At 33.3% G+C, this 25613-nt stretch overlaps 3 protein-coding genes across 4 annotated transcripts; 2 read left to right on the top strand and 1 right to left on the bottom strand.

Moving 5' to 3' along the window:
* The first annotated feature begins 12585 nt into the window (after positions 1–12585).
* Positions 12586–14267, top strand: LOC113847644 (nematode resistance protein-like HSPRO2). Its single transcript, XM_027476872.1, has one exon. It carries the CDS (start codon positions 12750–12752, stop codon positions 14073–14075), a length of 1326 nt encoding a protein of 441 aa, XP_027332673.1. The 5' UTR covers positions 12586–12749; the 3' UTR covers positions 14076–14267.
* A 2565-nt stretch (positions 14268–16832) lies between these two features.
* On the top strand, positions 16833–19380 carry LOC113847403. Of its 2 annotated transcripts, none has more exons than XM_027476496.1 (2): positions 16833–18595; positions 18932–19380. In XM_027476496.1, the coding sequence occupies exons 1-2, from the start codon at positions 17394–17396 to the stop codon at positions 19179–19181; spliced, it is 1452 nt and encodes a 483-aa protein (XP_027332297.1). In that variant the 5' UTR covers positions 16833–17393; the 3' UTR covers positions 19182–19380. The 2 variants fall into 2 exon arrangements, 1 of the variants encoding a protein (XP_027332297.1); XR_003501773.1 differs by having other exon boundaries at positions 16891–18700; positions 18932–19311.
* Positions 19381–20063: 683 nt separating this feature from the next.
* Positions 20064–24968, bottom strand: LOC113847404 (glycosyltransferase family 64 protein C4). The gene is made up of 5 exons (XM_027476498.1): positions 24312–24968; positions 22736–23132; positions 21899–22062; positions 21717–21787; positions 20064–20469 (listed from the first exon to the last, which is right to left on the bottom strand). The coding sequence occupies exons 1-5, from the start codon at positions 24509–24511 to the stop codon at positions 20309–20311; spliced, it is 993 nt and encodes a 330-aa protein (XP_027332299.1). The 5' UTR covers positions 24512–24968; the 3' UTR covers positions 20064–20308.
* Between the last annotated feature and the right edge of the window lie 645 nt (positions 24969–25613).

Here is a 25613-nt window from a genome sequence, read left to right as displayed (position 1 = left end):
ACGTTTAACTCAGCTGATTTGTGAATCAAAATCGTACAATTAGTATTGCTCATAAATTGATTGATATAGGCGTGTTCTGCATAATATTTCTCTAATAAACGAGATAGGCCCAACTTGGGAATAGATGAATTATTTAAGGAATTATTATTCCGACAAGAGATATTGTTGGCAATGTAATATAGATTGCCATTGTGATGGGGAATCTTAGCATTACCTGCATTCAAACTCAAGCGGTGACGGAAATAACCTAATACACTATTGGAAGGAGAATAAGAATAATCTCACTGTTTAAATGTTTTGAAATATTGGACTTTTCATTAATATTTTTATTCCTTTCGCACAACACGAGTATGAAAACCAAAGATACCCTACAAAGGTGCAAATTATCAGAGTCTTGACACTAGTTAGCCTTCAAACTGTTTTGGGTAAAATATTTTCTCTTTTCAAATTAAAATTATTGTCGATTTTATTTTTTAACATTATAAAAAATAGTTTTAACTTTAGCTTTTGATAAATACTATCTCTAGTCTTAAAAATAATTTTTTTTAATTACCTCATAATAATTTAAAAATATGTATGGTTAATTTTATTAATGACATAATAGTTATTAATATTTTATATTGTTTTTCAAAACTACCTTTAGAATTACTGGGATCTAATATCTTACTCTCTGCTCAATTAACTATTCTTTTTATATCTATAAAGAGTATTTTTTTAGACATAAAAAAATATTATGGATATCAAAATTTTAGAATGTATAAATCAATTTGATATATTTTATTGATCCACAATATCATTTTTAAGGACCAAACTAATTGATGGATATCAAAATCAGAAACTAAATTTCTAATTGTCATATATTAAGAATCAAACTCACGATTCATTATAGTTATATGCATACTTTACAATAATTTTACTCATAATGTCTATATAAAAAATATTTCCCCCTATTTTAGGGTGTGTTTAGATAAATTTTAAAATACTAAGGTGACTTTGTTAGATTTGTAAACATATACTTAATTTATGAGGAAAATACTAACAATATTATGGTCGAGTCTTTTAATTATCTAAAGCAATTTTTAAAAAATATAATTTCCAGTTGAAAAAAATACACACAAGCAAACAGAAGAAACATTTTTTCTCCATGCAACTGAGAATAAAACAGTTCAGTTTGATAGTTTTAGCTTTCAGGTCATGTGTGAGCTCAAACGGTGCACTTTCACGTCTCTAATTGAAACGATGGTGATGATGATTCATTAACCCTAGATTCACTTTTTACTTACGTGTTTAGGTCTAAACCATGAAACAAACGATAGCCTTTCTGTTTGCTATACAGGGCAGCATAAAGCCATTTTTTCTAGGTGTGGCATTATTGTATGGAAGCACCAAAATCAAGGAACGGTTGCGTCAAATTTGATATGCATGTGGAAGACAAAGTCGGCAAATTCCATCAAATAATAAAGGGTCATAACGCAGCAAGTATACGGTCAATTCCCACTTGAAATCCCACTACATTAAGTTTCATACTTTCATTCTCTGCAATTCGTATGAATTATAGCAACTTTTTCTACTTTGGTCACAATAATATGTTAAGGGTTGGGCTTTTCTCTTAATTTCATATTCTCGTGTGTTTGCTAATTTCTCCTCTCCTTTGTAGTGGGGATCTAAGAGGCATCACTTTCAAGCACTGCCCAAGGTTATCTCTCTCTAGGTCTTCAAGGAAGATTCCACAGAACTAGACTCTCGGGCCTAAGTGATGGACACCCATCACCAGCTATTAACCCTATCATTGGAACAAAGACACGAATTTTTAGCCACTGCTTGTTGCCATCAAGTCACTCAACTCTCAAGTTTTAGCTGCCACTCAGGCTAGAACTGATTGAAGGGACAATGAGCAATTGTAAAAAAATCAAATCATTCTAAAAAGTACAAATTTATCTTAGCTTAAATGATGTGAGTGGAAATTTAAGTACTTGTAGTAAATCAAAATTACAATAATGACTTTGATGTGTAGCTATTATTGACATATAGAAAAACTTAAAAAATAACCATGTTTAAATTAAGGATTAGATTTAAATATTTGGATTATATAATATTTTTTATAAAATGTAAAAATATCAATTTAATTATTGCATATTTTATATTATTTTTATAAAAATATTAAATTTCACATAATTTAAAATTCAATATTGTATTTTTTAAATTTTGATATTTATTTATAGTTTAAAAATATATTATACATTAAAATAAATTAATATGATAAATATTTGTTAACTTTTTAAATTATAAAATTGATCATTTAGATAAAAACTTTCAAATTATTAATTAATCTTATATTTTATAAAAAATTTATTAAATAATATAAGTTTATAAATTTAACACATAAATTAATGAATTACAGTCTATTCAAAATGTCTTACTAAATATGCACTAAAAACCTTTATTTTAAACTGAGACTACGGGTAACTTCAGAAATATTGGAGAAAATTTAACTTGATATACTGTTTTTGATGACTCCGAGGAAGGTAATCAAATGCTGGTGCGATACATACAACAGTAACTTTTTGATAGAACTACCCTTGAAATATTTTTAGCTCTCTTTGTTGACTGTGTGAGTATGTGACCCACGAGGGCCTAACTGCACTTTATTTCACTTGGAAATTGGACCATACGCTGCAATGTGCCTAAATATAACCTACTCAGGGACCAAAGCACACACACCTCACTATTCAGAGACCATAGAATCTACTATAGGTAGTTAAGTATGTAAGGTCCTTGTCATCATGAGTAAATTAGTAAATGAACTGCATATAAAGTTAGAAGCAGAGTTGTACCCAAACTTTAAAGTTAAAAACATAGGGGCTAGTAAAGAGACAGAGAAATCGATGAAGAATGTGCAGTTTTCTTGATGAGTAAAATCAACATCTGTCTGCAATTTTTATAGATTCTTTTTCCCATTTACAAGTCAATTATAATGTTAAAAGGATTTAATGTAACAAAATTGATTAAATAAAAGTAATATCAAAAGGTTTAATAAAAGAGTTCAAAAGTGACCATAAATACCAGTAATCCATACTATCCACACCGAATAGTATTACTTAGTACACAAGTTACCACTAATTGTTGTTACCAAAAAATTTTCCAATTTAATATATCAGCATATTGCTAAAATTTTAGCCAGCTTTATTAGATTTGAGGGAAAAAAGTCACGTGAGTCGATGTATATTGGAAATGCTTTATGTAGGAAAATGAAAGTCTCGAAATTCGTATGCCGTGAACCTGGGCCTTTCCTTTTAAGGTGAAGTCTATCTGATATCAGTAACAAATTATGATGAAACAGACCAAAGCAAAACGAAAACCAAGGGTGGTGTGGTTATTTCTTTTCTCTTTTCACACGTGCTGTCACCTTTAAGTCCAGTGTCATGTATAATCATATTTATAACCTTACATGTGGTCAAAATGGTCCTCATGCAGCTCTGTAGCAATCACAGGCTGCTTATGCTGAGCTTGGATGTATCTTCCTATCTTTTATCTCTACTATTCTGATCAAAGTGGAATTTATAAGGACGGATTCATAGCTAAAACTAGTAAAAGAGGGAGATTCTCCTCATCTACCAAATCAGGGCAACATGGGCTAGGTAAGATTGACTTCAATTTTGCCTTTTTCATGCCTTCAATCACTCGAGGGCATTTGAGTGCGATTCAGAGACCCACTAAATTTTATCAACTTTCAGAACTAAGAACCTCAATCTGACTTCATTTTCAGATCCTTATTTTCTTTGTCTTTTTATTTAATAATATCTTTGACCAAGCCAGACAGGTGGCGGCTAACAACAGAACCAGTTAAACCCACTAAAAATCTGGCAAGAAAAAGGAGATTCTTAGCAATAGCTGCAGCAAATGAGTTAGTGGATTCTCATCCAACGTTTACATAATTAACCAGCTTTATTTGTTTGCATCCATATCTATTTAAAGCAAAACATTTCAATCGCGAATAAATTTGGTGTTATCTGCAAGATTAAGTACTATTTGAACAGCACTTTGAAATATTAAATCAGTATAAGAGAATCCTTCTTTAACTTCATTGCAAGCTTCACAAATAATATAATAGACAAACCATGAGACGTATAGAAGGTCTTTAATATATAAATGAACAATGAAAAGAATGGTTGGTAAAAATATTTATCTCACACATAAGACTTCAAAAAGGAAAAAAAAAACATCAGTGTAATAATACAATGTCAAAAAACTTCTTACACTATCACGTAAGTGAACAAAGGATCGATTCGGTAACTTAAAGGCATGTGGCAATATGCGCACTACAATAACTAGAAACGTGATATTTTCTTTCGTCCTCCTTTTTGCATCGCAGAAACTCCCTCACCTTCCATAACAATATGGTGATTCTATATCAGTTTACAAACACTCGTATATTTCTTACTCAAGTCGCTTAGTAACACCTATAGTGATTTCCAAACAAAAGAATATGGGAATGCAAAATGTTTACAGATAACGGAGCTCTATCTACATGCAAATAGAACACATCCGCATATTTAGCTGTTCTTGTATTTTTGCCTCCACAGAAGATCGAGGACAAATTCAAGTAAGCCATGGAGAAAATCTTCCACGATTGGCTATATTAGGCCACAAAGAATATGAAGATCACGAGGAGAAGTATCAGAATGCCAAATATCTTGATTAGAAGCCGCCTCCTTTAAGATATTTTGTTGAGATGCCTCAATAAAGAACTGGGAGCTCCTTCAACACTTGCCAATGACTCATTCATATTGTCATCAATCCTGCCCAAATTAGTTAGGTGGATTTAATGCTAATAGCTAGAACACATGAACATCCATAATATTGGGATTCAATTTGTTAACATTCACCAAAACCATGATTAGTTGGAGGAAAATTTAGTCCACGTAATCAACGAGTGTCAAATATTCAAGTCAAACAAGAAAAACCTGATAGCAAGCTCCCCTTGATGGGCAACCATTGTGTAGCCAGATATAAGAAGATCCCACTAAGTTCTGTGATAGTAGATTCCACTTTGTGCAGATCAGTTGCTCGACTTTGAGCATAATTATCTTGTCAAGGAACAACCTGCTGTACCGTAGACATTTCTATTTGCTGAGATGGAGTGCTGTCCCCAGCCAACCTTCGTCTGTGTCAGAAAATTTATCAGATCTTGTAATTTAAGTTATATGTAAATCCTAAGCATACCTAAAAAAATTGATCAATTCATAACCAAAAAGCAACTCATCTCAAGAATCAGAGGATAAACTTTTACCTGAGAATTCATAAGCTTCATTAGGCATTAGGCAAATAATTGATTTTGTAACAAGCTCCAAATTTAATGACCATAATAAGCAACAATCTTTTGTGACACTGGTAATTTCCCACTCAGTTTATGCAGCCAAATTATAAATGGCAGAAATGTAAACATCAAGATGTGCAAGGCTTTAAATAGATGCTATTATAATATTTTAGAAAACCTATACGGGAATCTTTGCAAGAAAATTACTCTTCATCAATGTAACAAGGTGGCAAGAGATCTATCAAATTAAACTCAATCAATGTAAGGTGTAAAATGCTTATATTAAGAGCTGAGAAACAAAACAAAAGACAAGCTTAACAATTAGATGATTTATAGTACTGAAGTGACTTCTATGATGAAATTATGATGCAACCATTGATCAGATGAGTTGTGGATTCAAGAGACACTATTGAAAACAAGCACGATTTAGTTCACAATTGAATACTGTGAATATATGACTCATCAAATTAACTAGGATTAATAAATAACTCCCGAATGATTCTACTTGTTGAACCATAATTTTAATTCATTTGTGCAACACAGACAAGATCAGTCATGCACACTAAGAGAGAGAAGGAAGTTTAATTAGTTTGAACCAAAAAAGAAATCCATGACCCTGTAAAACAGAGCCTCCACATATTTAGAAACCTAAGTGGTTATCTCTACCCAGACTATCAGGTTAATATGCTAACTGTGAAAATACTCATCAAAATTGTTAGCCATTCCATCGTGTTTTTTATTATGCTTGTTGCAGAATAAGAGAAAGATTAGTGGATGCTCTGTATCCATCAACACATAATAGTGAGCAAGGAAGCACTCAAGAATTTAACCTCAAATGCACCTAGAGATATGTTGTTATAGCTTTAAAAGAACATTTAAACAAACCTTAGTTGATTGCCAACAGGAACTTCATTTGATGGTAATCTACATGAGAGATAAAGATATATTATTTTACAACAACTAAGCTTTTAGAGTTCTATTATTTTTTGTCATAAAATAAATAAAGATACACAAACTCAGTGTTAATAATTTACAAAGTGAGAGAAGCTTCAGAAATAACTTTTTGAAAGAGACCAAAGCAAATAAATAAATTACACAGACAAACTACATTATAAATTATATGTATTAAAAGTATCATCTTTAAATATGATCAGGCTATATCATAGTTCATTTTATGTCCCCGCACATACATACAGTGCCAAAAATTGAGATTGCCGCACTTCAAAGATGCCATAAGATTTCTTAGCAGTAGTAAACTACCGAGGAAATAGAAAGTGTTATGTAGTTAAGAGATTTTAACAATGTCCCACCAGGTGTTGCCGATATTTATTGAAGCAGCATACTAAAAAAGAATACCTGAAAAGGAATTCAGTAAAAGGCTAGTGAAGACAATTCCCCTCAACCAGTTTAAAAGCACAGTTCAGGACTTCGGTTTGAGTTATTCAGCAGCATGTTCCTGTTGGAATTAGGAAAAAGTGAACTTAGATGTTCTATTCAGGTTAGCCTGGTCCTGGACCTGTTATTTAGGACTCAATGGTAGATTATAAGATTCAATTTTCTCAGAAAAAGGAACAATGATTTTCTATCAACATATTAAAGACACCCAGGCTCTCTCCAGAGAATTTTTTGGGTGGTGACTAAGCAGTCTACAGCACTCACACCTTGTTACGTGTCTACTTTTTTTACAAAAATACATACATGTTGTGTTAGGACTATGGAAAAATTTCTCCTTTCTCAAGTGTCCTTTGTAACCAATTGTGCTTCTCTTGAATTGCACCGTGTTTATAACTATTACTTATCCAATTAAGATAAATATCAAAGTTAAAAGCCAAGAAATTCAATCTTATCCCATTGTGTGCATTAGGAAAAAAATTGAATTTTTGACATTCAGCAAATAAGGTTTGTTAACATAAAAAAAGAACTTTGATATCTCAGCAATATGAATTATAAACCATGTCAAGAAAAGTTTGGCTAGATAAGACCCATGCACATACATATATGCAAAGATTGACCTATCCATTATACAGAAGTCAGAGCCTACCAGCAGCCAACATATGACAAGAAGAGCACTCAAGAGTAAGAAAGCTTAAAATTTTGAAACTGGGATACACCAACACCTAACCTAACTCCCAACTATTTACAGAAGCACAGTAACAACTAACAAGTAGCGATCACATAAGCCCACTTTGCAGATTGGCTAGATTCCCTAATTTTACTTCACATTATGGTAGTTGGGAAGGAACATCCATGTCATGGCATACTGAAACCATGATTTTATTATTCTTTTTTACGGGGCATAAAAACATTAAAACAACGAATTTTTAATTTGGATATGAGTGAATTTGTAAATGTTCAACTTAATTTCTATTTCTATTTAAATGGTCATAGCTTGGAAGAGATTAAGAATGAATAATATCCGTATCGGTTATCTTCACTTGTGCGGTACACAACTATTTCAACTACAGCTTCTTCTTCTTCTTCTTTTATTTTTCTCTTCTTTCTCAAGTAGGTAAATTGTGTGGTACTCACAAAAAATGTTCAAGGTATTGTATATTAAAAATTTTAACTAATAACATTTAAATATGTGTTTAAATAATAAATTTATTTAATAATAAATTATTATATTTGAATTACTTAAAGAGTATTTAAATTAAAATTAAATAAATTAAAATTTAAAAATAAAATAATAATATTATATTAATATATTTTTTATATTCTTAATTTTATTATTAGTAATATTTAATTATTAAATTAATATATTGTTTATAATTTTTTATTTATAATAAATAAATAAATAATATTTAAATATAAATTATATTTATTTAAAACTAAAAATTTATAAAAAATTTAATATACAATATATATATAATAAAACTATGTAGCAAATAATATAAATAATATAATTTTAAATAAATTATATATAATAATATTTTTTTAACTTGACGCATGTTTTATTTTTATTAGTATAAATATTTTAAGTATGATAATCGTACAAAAGTTTTAGGATATCACATCACACATGTTTCAAATATACAACAAAAGGTTATTAATATAAGAAAGTTTTTCAGTGTGACAATTTAATTTTAAAAACATTTTTTTAATTACAGTTTAATTTTCAAATTGGGTGAGTTTTACATGCAACAAATAGTTGATTTAACAAAACACCCCACCTTTTTTAGAAGTACGAATATATAAGATTTGGACACTGTCAAAGTTTTGAATCTAGATTCTCTATAGTTTTTTAGGAAATTGTAACTTGCAATTTAAATTCACTCGAGCAAAATAAATTTTGCTTTTGGTTGAGTAAATTTAGCAAAAGTGAAGCCAAAATTATAAAAAAAATTTAAAACTTTATCTTCTTTCTCTTTAAACTACATAAAAGTTTAGAAATATTTGTGTAAAATTATGTAATTACACTTTATGGTCATCAGAACGTTAAGTGTTTCAAAACATGTAATAATATAACTATTTCTCAACAAATTTCTCAAAATTATAATTTATATAATTCCTATCATCATTCTCAACAATTTTACTTGATTTTAAATGATTTTACATAACTAATATTTAGCACACTAAATAATATATTTGAAAATATTTGTGCAAGATCATGTGGTCACACCATGAAAATTTAAGTGTTTTAAAACATGTAATAATATAATTATTTCTCAACCAATTTCTTAAAATTATCATTCTTATAATCCTTATCATCATTCTCAACAATTTAACTTGATTCCAAATGGTTATCTACCTTATTAATGTTTAGCAAAAGCGGCATACTAAACAATATATTTGGAATATTTTTTAGTGGGATGAAATATATAAGATTCTTTGCTAACTAGGTAGTCATTAATGATAAACAAAAGTTCTTCAAATTTTTTGTAGTTTAAAAAGAAAGAAGATAAAGTTTTGAAATTTTTCGCAATTTTAACTTAAGCTAATTTTTTGGCTTAAGCAAAAATCACTTTTTGACTAATTTTGCTTAAACAAATTTTTTTGATTTAAACCAAAATCACTTTTTACTAAATTCACTTAAGCAAATTTTATTTTGTTTAAACGAATTTAAACTATAAACTGCATTTCTTTCCAAAATTACAGATGATTCAGATTCTAAATTTTTTAGATGATGTAAGCTTTTTAATTGTAAGTGCTTTTAAAGGAGTTAAATTGTGACTTTTTTGAAAAAAAAAATATCGATAATGTATAAGTTGATATGATTTATATAAAAAGTTTAATTCATTTAATATTCTTTGCTGATAAATATTTATTAAAAATTCATCTAAATTGATTTTGTCTGAAAAAAAATAATGTTATTTAATAAAAAAGTTTTGTGTAAAAGTCATTACGATAGTGATACATCCTATGAACATTAAAGAAAGTAAACATGCAAGGGCAAATATATTTAAAGAGTTCAACGGTAATTGATAATTCATTATTTTTATTAGAGTAATAAATATAGTTAAAAAGTTTCACGCCAAATAAAAAAAATAATCAATATATAAATAATAATAACTCACGTACTTTATAGTTTAAAATTTCGGATTAGATGTGATGTTAAATTAACTTGTAAAATTTTCCTACAGCCATTAATAAAAGTCTTTTGAATGTTTTTGCCTAACTCTTATATCTATTTGATAAATTAATAGAATAAAAATATTAAAACATTCTTAAGACTTCTAAATATTTAATAAATAATAATTTTTCCAATTACAATAGGTTTTTCAATAATCAAAGATAATAGTCTAGTGAGACTCTAAAATGTTGAAATTGAATTCACGAGTGCTGTTGGCAATTTTATATAGTTTTCACAAGAAAGTTTACATCATGCTTCTTAAAATCGGACCATTATATTTTATCTTGTAAAATTAACACGTTTTAATATATATTACAATTTTGTGTTTGAATATAATAAAAATTAATTTAATATAATAAAATATTTAATTTATAAAAAACATGTTAATTTATTATATTAATTTTTAATTCAATATTATATATATTCAATTGAACTAATTTTAAAAACTTCGATTTATATCAATTAATTTATATGTTTTTCTTAATTAGTATTTCAATAATATGAATTAAAATATTAAATATTTCTTATGAAATATTTTTATTATTTAAAGTTTTTAATGTTTTAAATTTATGTTGTTTGTATTTTAAAGACATTTGTTGATAAAATATATTTTGTTGTACCAAATATTTTATTTTTTCAAGGCAGGCCTTAAGCAAGTTTTTTTTTTTCAAAATATAATAATAATAATAATAAAGAAAAAGAAAAAGGAAATGGCTTTTATGATTCAATGTTAAAAACTGTTGCCTTTGATAGATGAAAATGATTGATGATGAATAAAAATGAGGGACGCGATGCGATGCTTATGCAGCCGTAGACGACATTTTGCATAAAAGATTTCCACAAAATGATTGTTAATTTCTTATGGTAATGAAAGGAATCGTGTTTATGCAGTGACGCAATCAAATGCTAGTGACCCAAATTCTTGACCACCATACACTACTATCCATGAAAGTGGTAATGGAATAAGTGCATGCCGCTGTCTTCTTTTCTTTACTTCTTTTCCCCTTTCGTATTCCTTTAAAACCCAAACATTTCTCCATTCCTTTTCTACCGCTCCCTTGGATTCTACTCTATCTCCAACACTATCTCTATCTCTCTTTTTCATTTTATGGATCATCTTCTCTCATTAATCTATGCGGATAAACACACAGAACCCACAATTGACTCTCAAAGTCAAATAACTATGCATGCAACTCACTATTTGGGTGGTTCCTCAAGACTTCTCATTGCCCATTCCCCACGAAGACGAAATCTTTTTCTATGGTAACTTGAGATTCAAGAGGATATTTTAAGGTAAATATATAATATTATAAAAAGAAAAAATCATCATTAATTAACTTGAATTATGAATGTATATACGTTATTACATCATTGGACCCTCACGATGGTTTACGAAGCTGGCGAGGGTTCATACATGAGTTGTGAGGAGAGGACGTGGCATTTTCCTTCCTCACGTGGCAGTGTTTCCACGTGGAAGCATCCAAGGCAACTGACCTGGCCGACATGGTGGGTGCAAACACGTGCTTGTCACGTGACGTGTACGGGACAGAACACGTGGCCAAAAAGCGTCGATGAGTTGGATCAGTGAAAAAACACAATGGGAACGGGACATACCCATTTCCCATACATAACGGCTAAAAAGCAAAAAGAGAACGAAAGATAAGTTTATACTTATCTTCTGTGTTATCCACGACACATCGCGTGGATGAAATGAGAATTCAAAATAAAGCCAACAAAATGTTTAATTTTGTATATAAGTATAATTAAAAGAAAGTAATTAGTATTAATTAAAATTGAATAGTGCTTTGTTTGTTATATCTGGGCTCTACACACAGTACTGTTTCTCATTTTTATACTAGTTTGTGTTAACATTGTTGTAAATTTATATCTACGGTTTGGCTCCTCGGAATGAGCTTGTGTAATCTTTATTTGTTAAATGTATCCATCCATTGTAACTCTAGGAGACATGCATGTACTTTTGTTTGAATTTAATTGTATTTTATCTTGCACATGTTAGTTGAGTAGAAAAATAGATGACAAACTTTTGATTTTATTCTTTTTTAATTTAGTCCTCGAATATCATTTTACGCACACTAGTTTTATCCAATTTTATAGTGTTTTTTTAATTAATATTTATATTAGTTCATAAACAAATATTTTAAATAACTAAATTACAAAAAATGAAGATGAGTATAAACATTTGAATATCTAATAAATATAAAAAAAATCAAAAGTTATTATTTAATTGTAGGTGTTGTGTATCACTAACCAAATAGAAACGTGAAAAAGGAAAGTGAAACATTTAAGATGAGTTATGAGTAGGATATGCATAAAGGGGGTTTGAAATTTTGGATAATTTGGTTGAGGAAAAAAAGTAAAATTATGATTATGTAAGTAGAAGAAAAGGGAATGGCGCAATTGGGCGTTGGAGTGGGATTCGAAAAGAAAAGAGCCAAAATGGGAAGGATTCTAGTCTGACGTCGCATGGTGCGGAGTGATTGGGTGTTGATTAGGTTCTTAGAAGGTCCAACTTCAACGACTCAATTGTTGCATTCCAATTTCCAAACACAAACACAAAGTCTCTTCTCCTTCAACTTCCTTTCTTGTCCTTTTTACGGTGTGGATAAGCTCCATGTGCTGCTCCACTTCCTCCATCACATGTTTATATAATATTAAATTTCAAATAAACGGTATTCCACACCGCCGCTACTTTCAAATTCCTTGTTCTTCTTCGTGTCCGATTCCATCCCAACCCCGGTCCACACGTCTTTCTCTCTCTTCTCCGTATAAATACACCTTTCATCTTCCTTCCCCTCTTCACACCCCAATTCCATCATACTATTTCACTCATTCACAACAACAATGGTTGATTTATATTGGAAATCGAAGATGATGGCTTCCAACGTCTCCCCCAAACTCTCTCTCCCGGATAAACCAAAACCCCACCTTTCTTTCCCCACCTTGCAACGCACAAACGACATCACCACAACGTCCTCCCATGTTTGCGCTGCATACGACAACTACCTTCGCCTTCCTCAGCTTAGAAACCTCTGGGACTCCAACCACTTCCCCGATTGGCCCAACGAGCCCATCTTAAAGCCCGCCTTCCACGCTTTAGAAATCACGTTTCGCTTCCTCGCAACCGTTTTGTCTGACCCAAGACCCTACCCCAACCGGCGCGAGTGGACTCGGCGGGTCGAGTCGCTCGCCAAGGCCCAGGTCCAAATCATCGCCATGCTCTGCGAAGACGAGGAACAGAACCCCGAGAAACGTGGCAAGGCACCGGTTTGTGACGTCAATGGGATCACCACCCAGAGCAGAAGCTACAGCCATGAAAGCTTGCTTCCCCGTCTCGCCACGTGGCAAAAATCGAAGCACTTGGCGCAGAGGATCCTTTCCACCGTGGAATGCGAGATGATGAGGTGTTCGTACACGTTGGGTCTGGGAGAGACCAATTTTGCGGGAAAGCCGGTTCTCCGTTACGATGCCGTTTGCAGGCCGAACGAGATTCACTCGCTGGAGACGACACCATTTGATCACGTGGAGAATTACGAGAACCGTACGATGCACGCGACGCACCAGATCGTGGAGTCGTGGATACGCGCCTTGCGGGGGTTGTTGGAGAGGGTGACGGAGTCGGTGGAGAGTGGAAGGTTGGAGAAGGCGGCGGGTGAGTGTCACGCGGTGGAGCGGATCTGGAAGTTGGTGGCGGAGGTGGAGGAGATGCATGTGATGATGGATCCGGATGATTTGTTGAGATTGAAGAAGCAGGTGGGGATGAGATCGTGGAAAGAAACGATGGCGTTTTGCTTGAGATCGAAGGAACTGGTGGAGGTGACGAAGATGTGTAGGGATTTGAGGGAGAAGGTGCCGGAGATATTGGAGGTGGAGGTGGACCCCAAGGGTGGGCCTGGGATGGTGGAAGCGGCGATGAAGGTGTACGCGGAGAAGAGGAGTGGGTTCGAGAGGGTTCATGTGTTGCAGGCCATGCAGGGGATTGAGATTGCGATGAAGAGTTTCTTCTACGCTTACAAGCAGGTTGTGACAGTGGTGATGGGAAGCTCTGAGGGGAATGCGAATTCCTTGAGTCAGATATTCCTTGAACCCACCTATTTCCCTAGCTTGGATGCCGCCAAGACCTTTCTCGGTTATTATTGGGAAAATCATCAATATCCCATTTCTTTCTAGTTAATTCAATTCAATTCATACTCAATCATACACCAACACAAAGTAAAAATTAAAAAAAAAAATCATTTTTTTAGGGGGAGGGAGGGGGTTTATGGATTAAATTTTGTAACTGGTTGTTGTAATGTAAACAATCTTTGTGTGTAAAATATTTGACTATTTTTTGGATCATATACTTCCCCATGGTTATTTATCTCTGTTTTAAATTCTGATCCCCACATTTGAATTTCCAAAGGGCTTACATTTTGTTATGGATATTAGGGAATATAAACAGAACTGTGATCGAGGACCACGTAAATAATTCAAATGCAGTAACGAGTGTGTGAAATTGAGGTGTCGATAACTAATACTCCAAAAATGTTTGATGATAGGAAAACAAATTGAACCCCAAATGCCTCTACCGATTTACAATAAAGTTTAACATAAAAAACGATAAAGGGCCAGGATGATCCTTGGTTTAACTTTTCTGTTTATTGAATAACGAATTAAAATGATTCACTTAATGTGTTCCTACTCGGAGAGAATTCCAGTAATCATTTCTCAGCGTACGTCCCAATTGTGAACCTGCCATAGGTTCTAGTTTGATTGTATTCTAGCCTTGTGATGTTAGAGATTGTGGCCTGTGCATGGTTGCGAATTTCGACCTTGTCTGTGCTGTTAAAGAAAAAGGTGCTGACAGTTTCCAATGAATTTTTTCAACCACTATAATCAGTCAGTGGGCACAAGCAATCTAGCATATTTGGTGAGGCGTGATTGGTTTATGAGAAAGGAGGACTCGAACAACAAAGAATTGGGGGAAGGAAGAAGAATCTTCGGATACAGATACAAGTCAAATATGGCTGGTGAATACCTTGGACAGAAGACAATCAATTTCGCAACCCTTCTAGAGAACAAAGCTAACTAGATCTTCAGATTTTATATGTTCGGTGAGATGATCTTCCAACAAATCTTTTTCTATAAATTAAGTTATTTGAGTAGATGATAAGTATCAATTATTTTGATAAATATAAATTATACATATTTTATGAGAAGGTAACCTCTCATTTGCCCACCAACCAAAATAATGTACTGTTAACACATGTACTGTGAATATAAATTTTTTGCAATTTTGACACAGATTATGAATATAAATTTATATTTGTTTAACCAAAAACAGAGCTCTTTTTAAAATTTTAAGAAAAAAATGTATACTCGCTAGTGAAAAAACAAATATTTATTAAACGAATTAGTGGGCGGTTGTGTTGCTGGAAAAATGCGTTGGAATGGACGGTGTGATAAGCTCAACTACAAATTGAAAGAAGAATGGGTCCGTAATTCTCTTCCAGTCTACAGTCCATAATCTAGAACGTAACTAAAATAAAATTAAGAAAATGGTCAAACACAGATTATGGTAAAGCTAATCCAGCAGGAAAGGAAAATGAGAACAGGTCAACAATTTCTACTATTTTGCTGTTAAATAATCTCTCTTTGATTTATCCTTCCAATTAGAACTTTTTACCAATCCATTTTTTTTTGCCTGCTTGGTACGAATTCAACATATGATTACGAATATGATAGAACAATCAACTATGCGTGTATTGCCTGTTTCAAATCTATATTCAACTGCTGAAATCTCCTCTCTTTTTCCTTAAATAAAGTTTATTATATTTCTTTGACATGGAGCCACATATCTTAAGGCCTATCCAGGGTATGTTCCCCCTAATCACACGTTGCATGGCCACAGTGAATTATGAAATTTCATGGGCTTTTGTTATAAACAGCATTACTCTAAAGATTGAGTGCCACTAAAGATAAGTGGGCTTTAGAAGCTTTTATAAAATTTTGACCTCCACAGGCTTGCTGTATAATAATATTGGGCTAACTAGATTTTGAGATTACACTTGGCTCTTTGCTTTTTATTTAGCTTTTATTGCAAGAGCTTCTGTCATTGTCTGTTAAACATAAAATATATTGCACACACTTGGTCGATGAAAGAAAGAGAGGAGTAGAAAAGGATAAGTTGCAACAAAATCACTGTGAGGATTACATTCTTGAAAGGAAAATGTTTTGATGTGTCTACCTCTTAAGATAGAAAATAATTAAAAAGAGAAATAATAAATGTAATGGATGTTGAATGATATGATATATTAAAAAATTAAAAAAATAAAAATATTAATTAAGTTATAATACTCTGTGAATGTTTATAAATTATAAAAAAAACTTTTTTACATTAGTATAAATTAAAAAAAAAATATACTTAATTTGAACTATTTATTTAATTTACATCTAATAATAAATAAAATAACATATTAGATGTAAGTTAAATAAAAAATATAGATTAAATATAAAAAAATTTAAATTTATACTGGCTTAAAAAATCATACTCTATATTATAGTACTCTTTAAAATGAATACAATGTCACAAGGATTATGATCCTTTCGCAGTACAACTATAGTATGGACGCACTTTGAAGAGATTAAAAACTAAAGTTTCATAATCTCAAAATATATGAATTTATCCTTTGTGCCTATATCCAAAAAACTGAACTATTGGTCATCCAAATCCACTTATTGGAGAAAAAATCTGGTGTTATTTACACGTTCGAAGTGATATAAAGCATGTAACTCGCATCGCTATTGGGATCACGAACCACTCAACTGAAAAGAGCATGATCCACCAATCAATCAATATCAAGAGAAAATCCATTCAAAGCTAATTAAAAAATTAAACAAATATCTTCCAACTTTATCTCATTGCCACGTAAACTAGGCCCCCGTGTTATCCACTCCACTCTTCTACTCATCAAAACCCTCCTACGGCTTATCAAACTTTTTCAGTAAAAAAAAACATCCTCTTCTGTTGCCATCTGTTATCATCGGGTTTTGGCACACAACATTCTTGAACTCTCACGAACCAGCTTCTTCAGCTTATTTCGGTCTCAACTGCACACATATCTTTCTTTTCAGCTTGAACGAACTTCTTAACTCTTTGACTTTGCACCCAAACCCCTGAAAACTTATGCAATCTACCTTACTCAAATCCTGCCATACCCCTTTTATATTATGATTTTTACACTCTCTTTCACCAAAAAAGGATCGTTTTTTCTTTACCCCTTTTGGTCGGTGTCTTTCTATTCATAATAAATTGCGGTGATCTGATTGTGTTATTAATACAGAAAAAGAAAGACTGTGTGTACAACACGTTATTTACTTCACGGGTTTTCCGTGATTTTGATTATTTTCTATTTGGGTTTAATGATGATTCCCTTTTAGGAGGTATAGTTTTTTTTGTTCAGTGTATTCATTGTTTCTGTGATCTCTGGAAGAACTTGGTGATCGAAGATGGGTTCAAGAGTCTCTCCCAATGTTAAATGTTGGCAGTTCAGAACCCCTTATTGTTCTACCTGTGATTCCTTGAAGACACCACGTGCTGTTCCTTCTTCGCTATTGAGACATGCCAGTGAGAGGAACAATGCCATCATGCCATGCGGCTTGGTTCATAGGTCAACCTTCTCTGGCTCAAGGAGTTTGAAGGTGCAAAGAGGAAAACGTGCCTATTCTGCACTTTTTGATGACTTCCACCATGAAGAAATGATGAATCCGGTTCAGGATAGTGGTGGTGATGAAAATGGCAATGGAATTGCTTATGTTGTGTCTGGTAAAACCCAAAACAAACAACTCAAAATTAGAGGTTCCTCTGAGGAAAGTTGGGCAATGAAGCCTGATGTTTTGGAGCCTTCTCTTTTGGGAATAGAACCAGAACCACCAAGCTGGCCAGAAAGAGATGAAATTTTGAAACTGAGGTTTGAAAGGAAAGTGAACAGTGTGGAAATCCCTTTGTCAATTCGTATGATCAAGAAGAAGCTGCAATTGGAGGATGGTATTAAAGAGGCAGGTGAATTGACTAACTCTTCTGTGAAGAAGACCTTCTCTTCTATGTTGTTTATCATGCACGAGCTTCAAAATCATGCTTTGCAAACAAGAGAGAGCCTGTGCTGTGAAGACTTGCAAAGTGTCATGGCCAAGCTGAGGAGAGAAATGGATGCTTCTTTTGTGTGGCTCTTTCAGCAGGTTTTCTGTAAGACACCAACTCTCATGGTCCATGTGATGGTCCTCCTAGCTAACTTCTCCGTGTTCTCTATGGACAACAACACTGTTAAAGCAGTCACTCCTTCATCTATGATCACCACTGCTCTATATTTGACCAACAATGAGAGTAAACTACGACATTCACAAGTTGATGCTGATTTTGATCAAGGTGAGTATGTAAAGGAGGAGTTGACAGAAGAGGAGGAAATGTTGTGGAAGTCCATGCTAGAAGAGGCTTCAATATTGGAAAAGGAATTGAAGAGTGAAGTTTTGGACCATGAGACAATCCAACGGTTAGTAGCCCCCGTGTCTGTGGAGCTTGAAGGGGATCAATACGAGGAATATGTCAAAACTGAGCTTCATTACAAAAAACATTTACTCCGGACACCTCACAGTTCCCTTTTGCTGTCTAATTATGCACAGTTTCTATTCCTTGTCCTTCATGACATTGATGGGTGAGTTCTCAAAAACAAATTATGTGATAAAATGTAGCTAGCATCAGACGATGCTGCATTCTTAGTTATCCTTCAGATTAGCGAGAAAGAGCAAAAGAGCGTTAGGTAAGAATCATGTTGATTGTTTAATCACTGGAGCTCAATTGACTCTTTTTGAGTGGATTGACATTTTGCAATATTGACAGACAGTCAGATTAAAAAGTGTTACCTCTTAATAGGTGAAAGCATTTGGCAAAAAATGTGTATGCATTCTTCTTTAAACCCTGTGGAGTCTACAAGGTGTTGTTTTGCTGAGATATTTTTTCCTTTCCTTATACATTTGATATGGGTTTGCAGGTCAGAAGAGTACTACAAGCGTTCAGTGCTGGTGGAGTCACCTGAGGCTGAGGCATTCAGTCGCTATGCTGACTTCTTGTTGATGGTAAGAAAGGATGTTTGGGCAGCAGAACTGAGATATATGCAAGCATTGGAAGCAGATCCTGGCAACACTTATTATTTATCTAAGTACGCCAGTTTCCTTTGGAACACCGGTGGACAAGATACTACTAGCTTTCCTTTAGAAGAATTGGGCAACTTACAACTATGACATTGTCCATATGATCCATCATAGTCGAGTGAAGGTACTTTTTGGTTTTTCCTGGATAGTTGTTACTCCAGTTAGTTTCTTTTTTTCCTAATATCAATTAGTAATTAATGGAACAACTATCTTTGTTTATATATAAAAGTGAAGATGTGTCTACCCTGAATGATGATATCAGCTCAAAATTATGTTCGTGAATAGTGCCAACTCTACCTTGGAACTCGATAAGTCCCATCCAAATTACATTGCTTTATCGACCTGTTTAGTGTTTACAGTCCCGCTGATGCGACTTCGTTACTTAACTATGGATCCATTAACATTAGCTATATGTAGCATATTTTTATAAAATTTGAAGGAGACAATCTCTCCATCACTAAACTTAAAACTAGATACGTTATAAACACTTTATTTTTAACTTTTATAAATCAAAGCACTAAACAAGACAATTTCTTGTATGTAATATTTTTTGTTGGTGAAGCATGTGTAATTAGATCTCCTGACTTATATCGTTCAACAATTATATGGCACATGCTAACGAAACTACTTGCCTCAAATTCATAAACTACCTCAAAACTATATTATTTTGCTTGATTAAGTACTCACTTTGCAATCATTACCCTTTCTTTGGGAAATTTTGTTTCAACAACTATCAACAATTTGCTATGGTGCTATTCTTTTGCGTTCTATGGAGTCATGCCACTAACTCATTCCATTGTGAATGCCATTTTCATTCTTCTGACACTAACGTAATCGATTGGGCTAGTAGACGATTAATAAAAATTATACGGCGAACCCAGGCAAGCCCCAACTATCCAAATGATAATAATAAAGACAGCAGATCCAGTGAAGAGCCGTATAACAGATGGAGCTTCTACGGTGTAATGCCTCTTTAATATTCTACAATCAAATTCGTAATATTCTGAGAAAAAAGCACCAAAGGATGCTGCCTTGTATTACATGACAATAATACAAGAAATCAACCTAAGGAATTTGCTCAATTAGGGGCAAAATGCATGAATTGTGTATAAGATCCAATATTATACAGCACTGTGACTAACGTGAATGGAGTAACTCAGCTAGCTACTAATTGACGTAGTGGAATTTCTAAAAAAGCAATGATCAAAATTCCAGCGTCACCAAAACCAGATATTGCGGCTATCCACAGCCTTAACTGTCGTGGATACCAAGGGCATCCGCCCAAACACGACAGCAAATTTGTTGACGCATTCTGTTCTTCTTTTACTGTGACCTCCCAAACTACTGATTCCAGTAGATCCAATCTCAAAAATTTTACCTGTATTAACAAACAATGACAAAATAGATGAAGTTTACATATACATACATACACATATATATAATGTTGGTATTACATCAAGATGGTAAAACTAATGCGTGCAATCTTGAATTTGTATTACCGTGACTAGACAACATAAAAACAAGCATTGCGATAGAACTTCACAAACAGCAGTGTACTGGCATGGGTTTCAAAAATAAGTCTTGTGGTCAAACACAAAATGAGTCATCATATTTTTCCAATGATCGCCAAGAGAAACTGAAAGCATACTATAATGATTTCATAGCTAGGCTTTCAATTGACAATTATGTTGATAGAAAGGAACAAAATATCAACCCTATAGTTAATAAGATATGCATGTAAGTAAGCATCAATCCGTTTAGTTTTAGACCTTACAAAATCTTTAATTTTGCAAGTTGTCATTTACTTTAGTTAATTTTGGTACGAAAACAACAATGAATAATAAAATAAAAAAGGACTAAAATCAATGATTTTTTACAGTCTCAAGAACTAAAGTGAAGATTTTAAAAAAAGTTTAAAAATTATAGCGACTGCAGCTTACAATCTCATAGACTAGCATGAAAGTTTATACACGTGTTCTAATGAGTTGGAAATAATTTCTGTATCAGTTTTAGCTGAGTTAGCACATCGTGGTATTCTTTCACACTATACAGGGTGTAAATACACCATCTACAATATGACTGGGAAAAGGGAGCGCAGAGGGTAAGAAGGCCTAATTTCACTGAATATCTGTAGTACAGCTGCTTCCTTTTACCAATTATATATCTCTTTATGCATGCTAACAAGATATCATATACCCAGATACCATCGCAAGTGAAAAAGAGAAGAGAGAGGCAAAACCTCTAAATGAACACAAAAAAACTACAAACTAGTTCAAGCAGTCAATAAGTAGCATAAATCTGCATTGGTTTTAAGTTTATTTTAACATACTAAACAATTACATATATCATTTATTGGCTTCCCAGACACAAACCAATTTTACAAAACGTCAAGAAGTTCATGAATCCCTAAATGGGATAACTTTATCATTAAAGATCAGTCACTAGTAAACAAAGGCATTATGCATTTGGAGCAGTAAAGAAAATGAAATTCTGAACTAAACAAGCAAAAAGGAAAAAAAATCATGCAATTCCTATTGGTTATAAGATATGGCACTGATTCAATGCTATCAGTACAAGGGGGAAAAAAACTCAAAAAATCAAATATGTTTATTACAAATCAATTACCTTTAACCCATATGGGGGGTGCACCAGTTGCATTTGCAACAAGGAAAGACATTGCAATATCTTCACAATTCCTGGTAAATCAATTGAATTATTGAGAAAATGACAAAAACTTTGGAATCAAAGTTTGGGAGATCAAATATAGTTGAAAAGGAAGGTAATAAATAGTTAGCCCAGAAAAAAACCTGTTCTTGGTTACATATTCTCTAATTGAGGATGGCATCTCATTTGTGTAGATATTGAAATACTTTTTGTGAAAGAATGCTGCCTTGGAGAGGACCATGCTATATGTACCAGTCCACCACACAGACCACCATCCGCCATAACTAAATTTGTTGTCATCACCTTTCTGCAAAAACATTGAATAAGTTGAGAAGTTAGCCTTTTAAGATTTTCATATTTTTCCTGTCACAGCACTAAACTTAGGAAAAGTAATGAAGGAAACCTAAACGATTGCAGAATTATAGATCAAACATCACATTCATCATTAAAGTTCACATCAAGTTTAAAGATGCATCAAAAAAGTTAGCAGCTTCTTGAAGATCGATTAAAGATCAACAGAAAAAATTCATTTTTCTAGGATAGAAGTTCAGCTTTCTTTTCCCTGAACTTAGATCCTCAGCAAAATCATATAACAGGTCTCCAGTTTATGATAAGGATCAATTTTATAAACTAAGTTACACATAAGATATACAAAATGAGCTATTTTGGTTGTTTCAATGTCAGTCAGGAGGATTCATGCTCAAATTTGAAATGGATGGACCATATACCTCACAAAAGAATGCTTCCTATGTTTTGCAAAACCACATGTTGAAAGGTAAATACTATCAGTAATCAAGACAGTTATAGGGAAAATAGTGGAGTGCAAACAAAGAACAGGAAATAATGCATGAAAACCAAAATAAAAAGGATTGACTTGCTAAGTTCTCTTGAGCTCCAAAAGTGGAAGCATAAAAAAATATTGCGCATCCAAAATTGCCAAGGATCGTGAACTATATGGTAAAGAAATAGATGAACCATACCAATGAATCCACCCAATGGACACGAGGTACAAATCCAACCATTGTATCAGGTGCACTTTGCCAAACATCAAATGCAAATTCCACCGAAGAGCAAGGAAATATGACATCATCATCAATAGAAAAGACAGCATCTGTCTCCAAATCCTTAATTTCTTTGAATCTATTGTTCAAACTGTCTTCCTTGTTGATATCAAACTTCAAATTCACTTGTCTTCCATCTTTAGACTTGAACTTAACAACACGGTGCAGAAATTTTGAAAGAATATCTGAAGGAGGATTCGGTTCACTCCACACAATATGTACTGATTCAAGTCGAGGACATGATGAATAATGTTTGATGGACTGCTTTAGGAGATCATATCGCTTCCATGTGTTCATTACTATAGAATACCCTTTCCTGCGAACAACATATAAACCACAATGAGTCCTTTGACACAAGCAACATAAACTCGGTACTCTTTAAGGGAAGAAAATTAGAATGAAAAGGACCAACACCAGACTACCTGCCACACATTTGTGTAACAATAATACATGATAAAGAAGGGGATCCTTAATACTCGAAGGAATTATCTTTACAAAGGATAAATGCAGAGGTAATCACACCAGCAAGCAAGCATAGTGCAATAGCAGAGAGCCAACAAATGCTACAACTGAAAGATTAGAATTGAAAGGGGACCCTGAACATCTAAAAGTAAACAGTTGCTATCATCATTCTCATTTCGAAGTCCAATGCCTAGACCCACTGTACTACACCCAAAGTCAAGACTTAGGCTAATAATCTAAACCCCCAAACCTGAAAGCAGTTTACCTTTTTTCCAATTCCAGATGGTTGGATGATTAGAAAGCTCATCAAGAAATGATGAATCTCAAAGTATTAAACACTTCATCATATAAATCATTATCAACCCAAATTCCGTTGGATGATATAATCACTAGACAATAGTACCAAAGAACATTTCAATCCAGGCAATGGCCACAGCGTAAACAACTAGGACAATAGCATGACATCAGACATTCCCAAACATCATTATCCAAAATTTCCAGCACCAATAGCTAACTCAAGCGTCTGATCTTGTGAAACAATCTATAACACTGATCACCTTAACAGATAATTTCCAAAAACACGGGAGCTAGACATAAAATTATGTTCTCTCTAAAATGAACTATATTAACCTAGCAAATAAAAACCTACGTAATTCTATTCCTTTTTAATTTCTTTATTGTCGGCCTGTACGAAACAAACAAGAAGACGACGAATAGAAACCAAACAGAATCCAAGTTGCAAACACGTATATGGAAATTCCTCTAAGGAACTGGACTAGCGTAGACAAAATCCTTTCCAAAACATAATTTCTTCCCAAAACCGAACCGATCTTAACCATTCCACGGTGCAATGGTCAAAGCAAACCAACATTTTATTTATATTCTTTTTCAATTATGTTAACCTAAAATAGAAACACAAAACCATCAAGTGGAGTACATATTAAGTAATTGAAAATTTTAGAGATTAAAATAATTAATTAATGAAAAGAAACAAGACAGAAGCAGAAAACATTCGCATCGGAGTTAAACGAACCTCGAATCAGGAAAGCGAGGGTAAGGAGGTGCTTGATTGTTCCATAAAACGAAGGAAGAAGCGCTCGTGGAAAACGCGAGAAGCGTAAACGCAACGCAACAACAGAGCAGAAGCTTGATCTTGGCTGATTTAAAGGTGGAGATCGCGATTTGGCGGAACCGCTGCTCTGTCCGACGGTTAAACCAACAGTTCCCTCTCATCACCGCCACAAGAGAGTGGAATGCGCGATGATCCCTCGGAGTAGAACCGGTCCGGTTCAGCAACGAACCATCCCGAGCCGGAGCTTTGGAAACAGAGCAGAAGGTACGAGAGGTTTGCTAACGTGGGAAAGTGAAAGTTAACGCTGCAGCGGACTGATTGTGGTGCTTTGTCGTGGCGTGTATCTGTCTCAGTCTCTCAGATCACATTGACAAGAATAGATGCGAGAAACCAAATGAGAGTGATTCCATTATTTTCCATTGGTTGGGTTCCGACAACGCTTTGGGGCGGGTATCTATCAATCCCTCCATTCACATAAATCAGGTGCTGGGTGCCACGTGGCTTCTTTCCTCGCCGCTTGATTTCTCATATCAGAGTGAGACGATCCCGTCGCCGCTCCTGCTTTTCGAAGAGTTATGCTTCGCTTCACACATTTCGTTCCTATACGCAAGGATGGATCGTCTTCTCAAACCTCATACAATTTCTTTCTTCATTTTGATCATATAAGTCTTATTTTTCTCATTTTATTTTGTTCAAACCTCAAGCTCCTCAGCAACATAAAGTCGTACAGATTTTTTCAAAATAAATTGTCCTTATCACACGTATTATCGCAAAACGCATCGTCCAATACTTAAATTATATTAATCAAATCTATTTTATATTATATTCAATTCATTATATGTATGTATATAGAATTTTTATATCAAAAATATCTTCCTGTACGTTCAATATTTTTTTAACAAAGAAAGAGAAGAAAGATATATAGGAGAGAGAGACAGAGAGAGAGAGAGAGCCGAATAACAAAAAAAAGAAATAGGAAAAACAAATGTCAACTTATGAATCTGGTCAAAGTTTAGTGCTGATATAAATTAGTCAAGAGAAAATTGAATATAAGTTTGCCAAGTGTCTAAAGCCAGGAATTTGCTGATATAGATCAAAGTCTTCCCTCGCCCTTTTTTCTCGCTCTCTTTATAGATATATTATTAAAATAATACTTTTTGAACATTAAAATAAATTAAATGGCACTAAATTAAACGTGAAGACAAATTAATGATGTCATCAACAAAAAAATTCGTAAACTCTGCTTTTATATTCTTTGAAATG

Source organism: Abrus precatorius, unplaced genomic scaffold (assembly GCF_003935025.1).
Source record: "Abrus precatorius isolate BTA unplaced genomic scaffold, Abrus_2018 Scaffold8, whole genome shotgun sequence".
Taxonomy (NCBI): Eukaryota; Viridiplantae; Streptophyta; class Magnoliopsida; order Fabales; family Fabaceae; genus Abrus; species Abrus precatorius.
The sequence above is the reverse complement of the archived record's forward strand: the minus strand, read 5'-3'. Positions and strand labels throughout refer to the sequence as shown.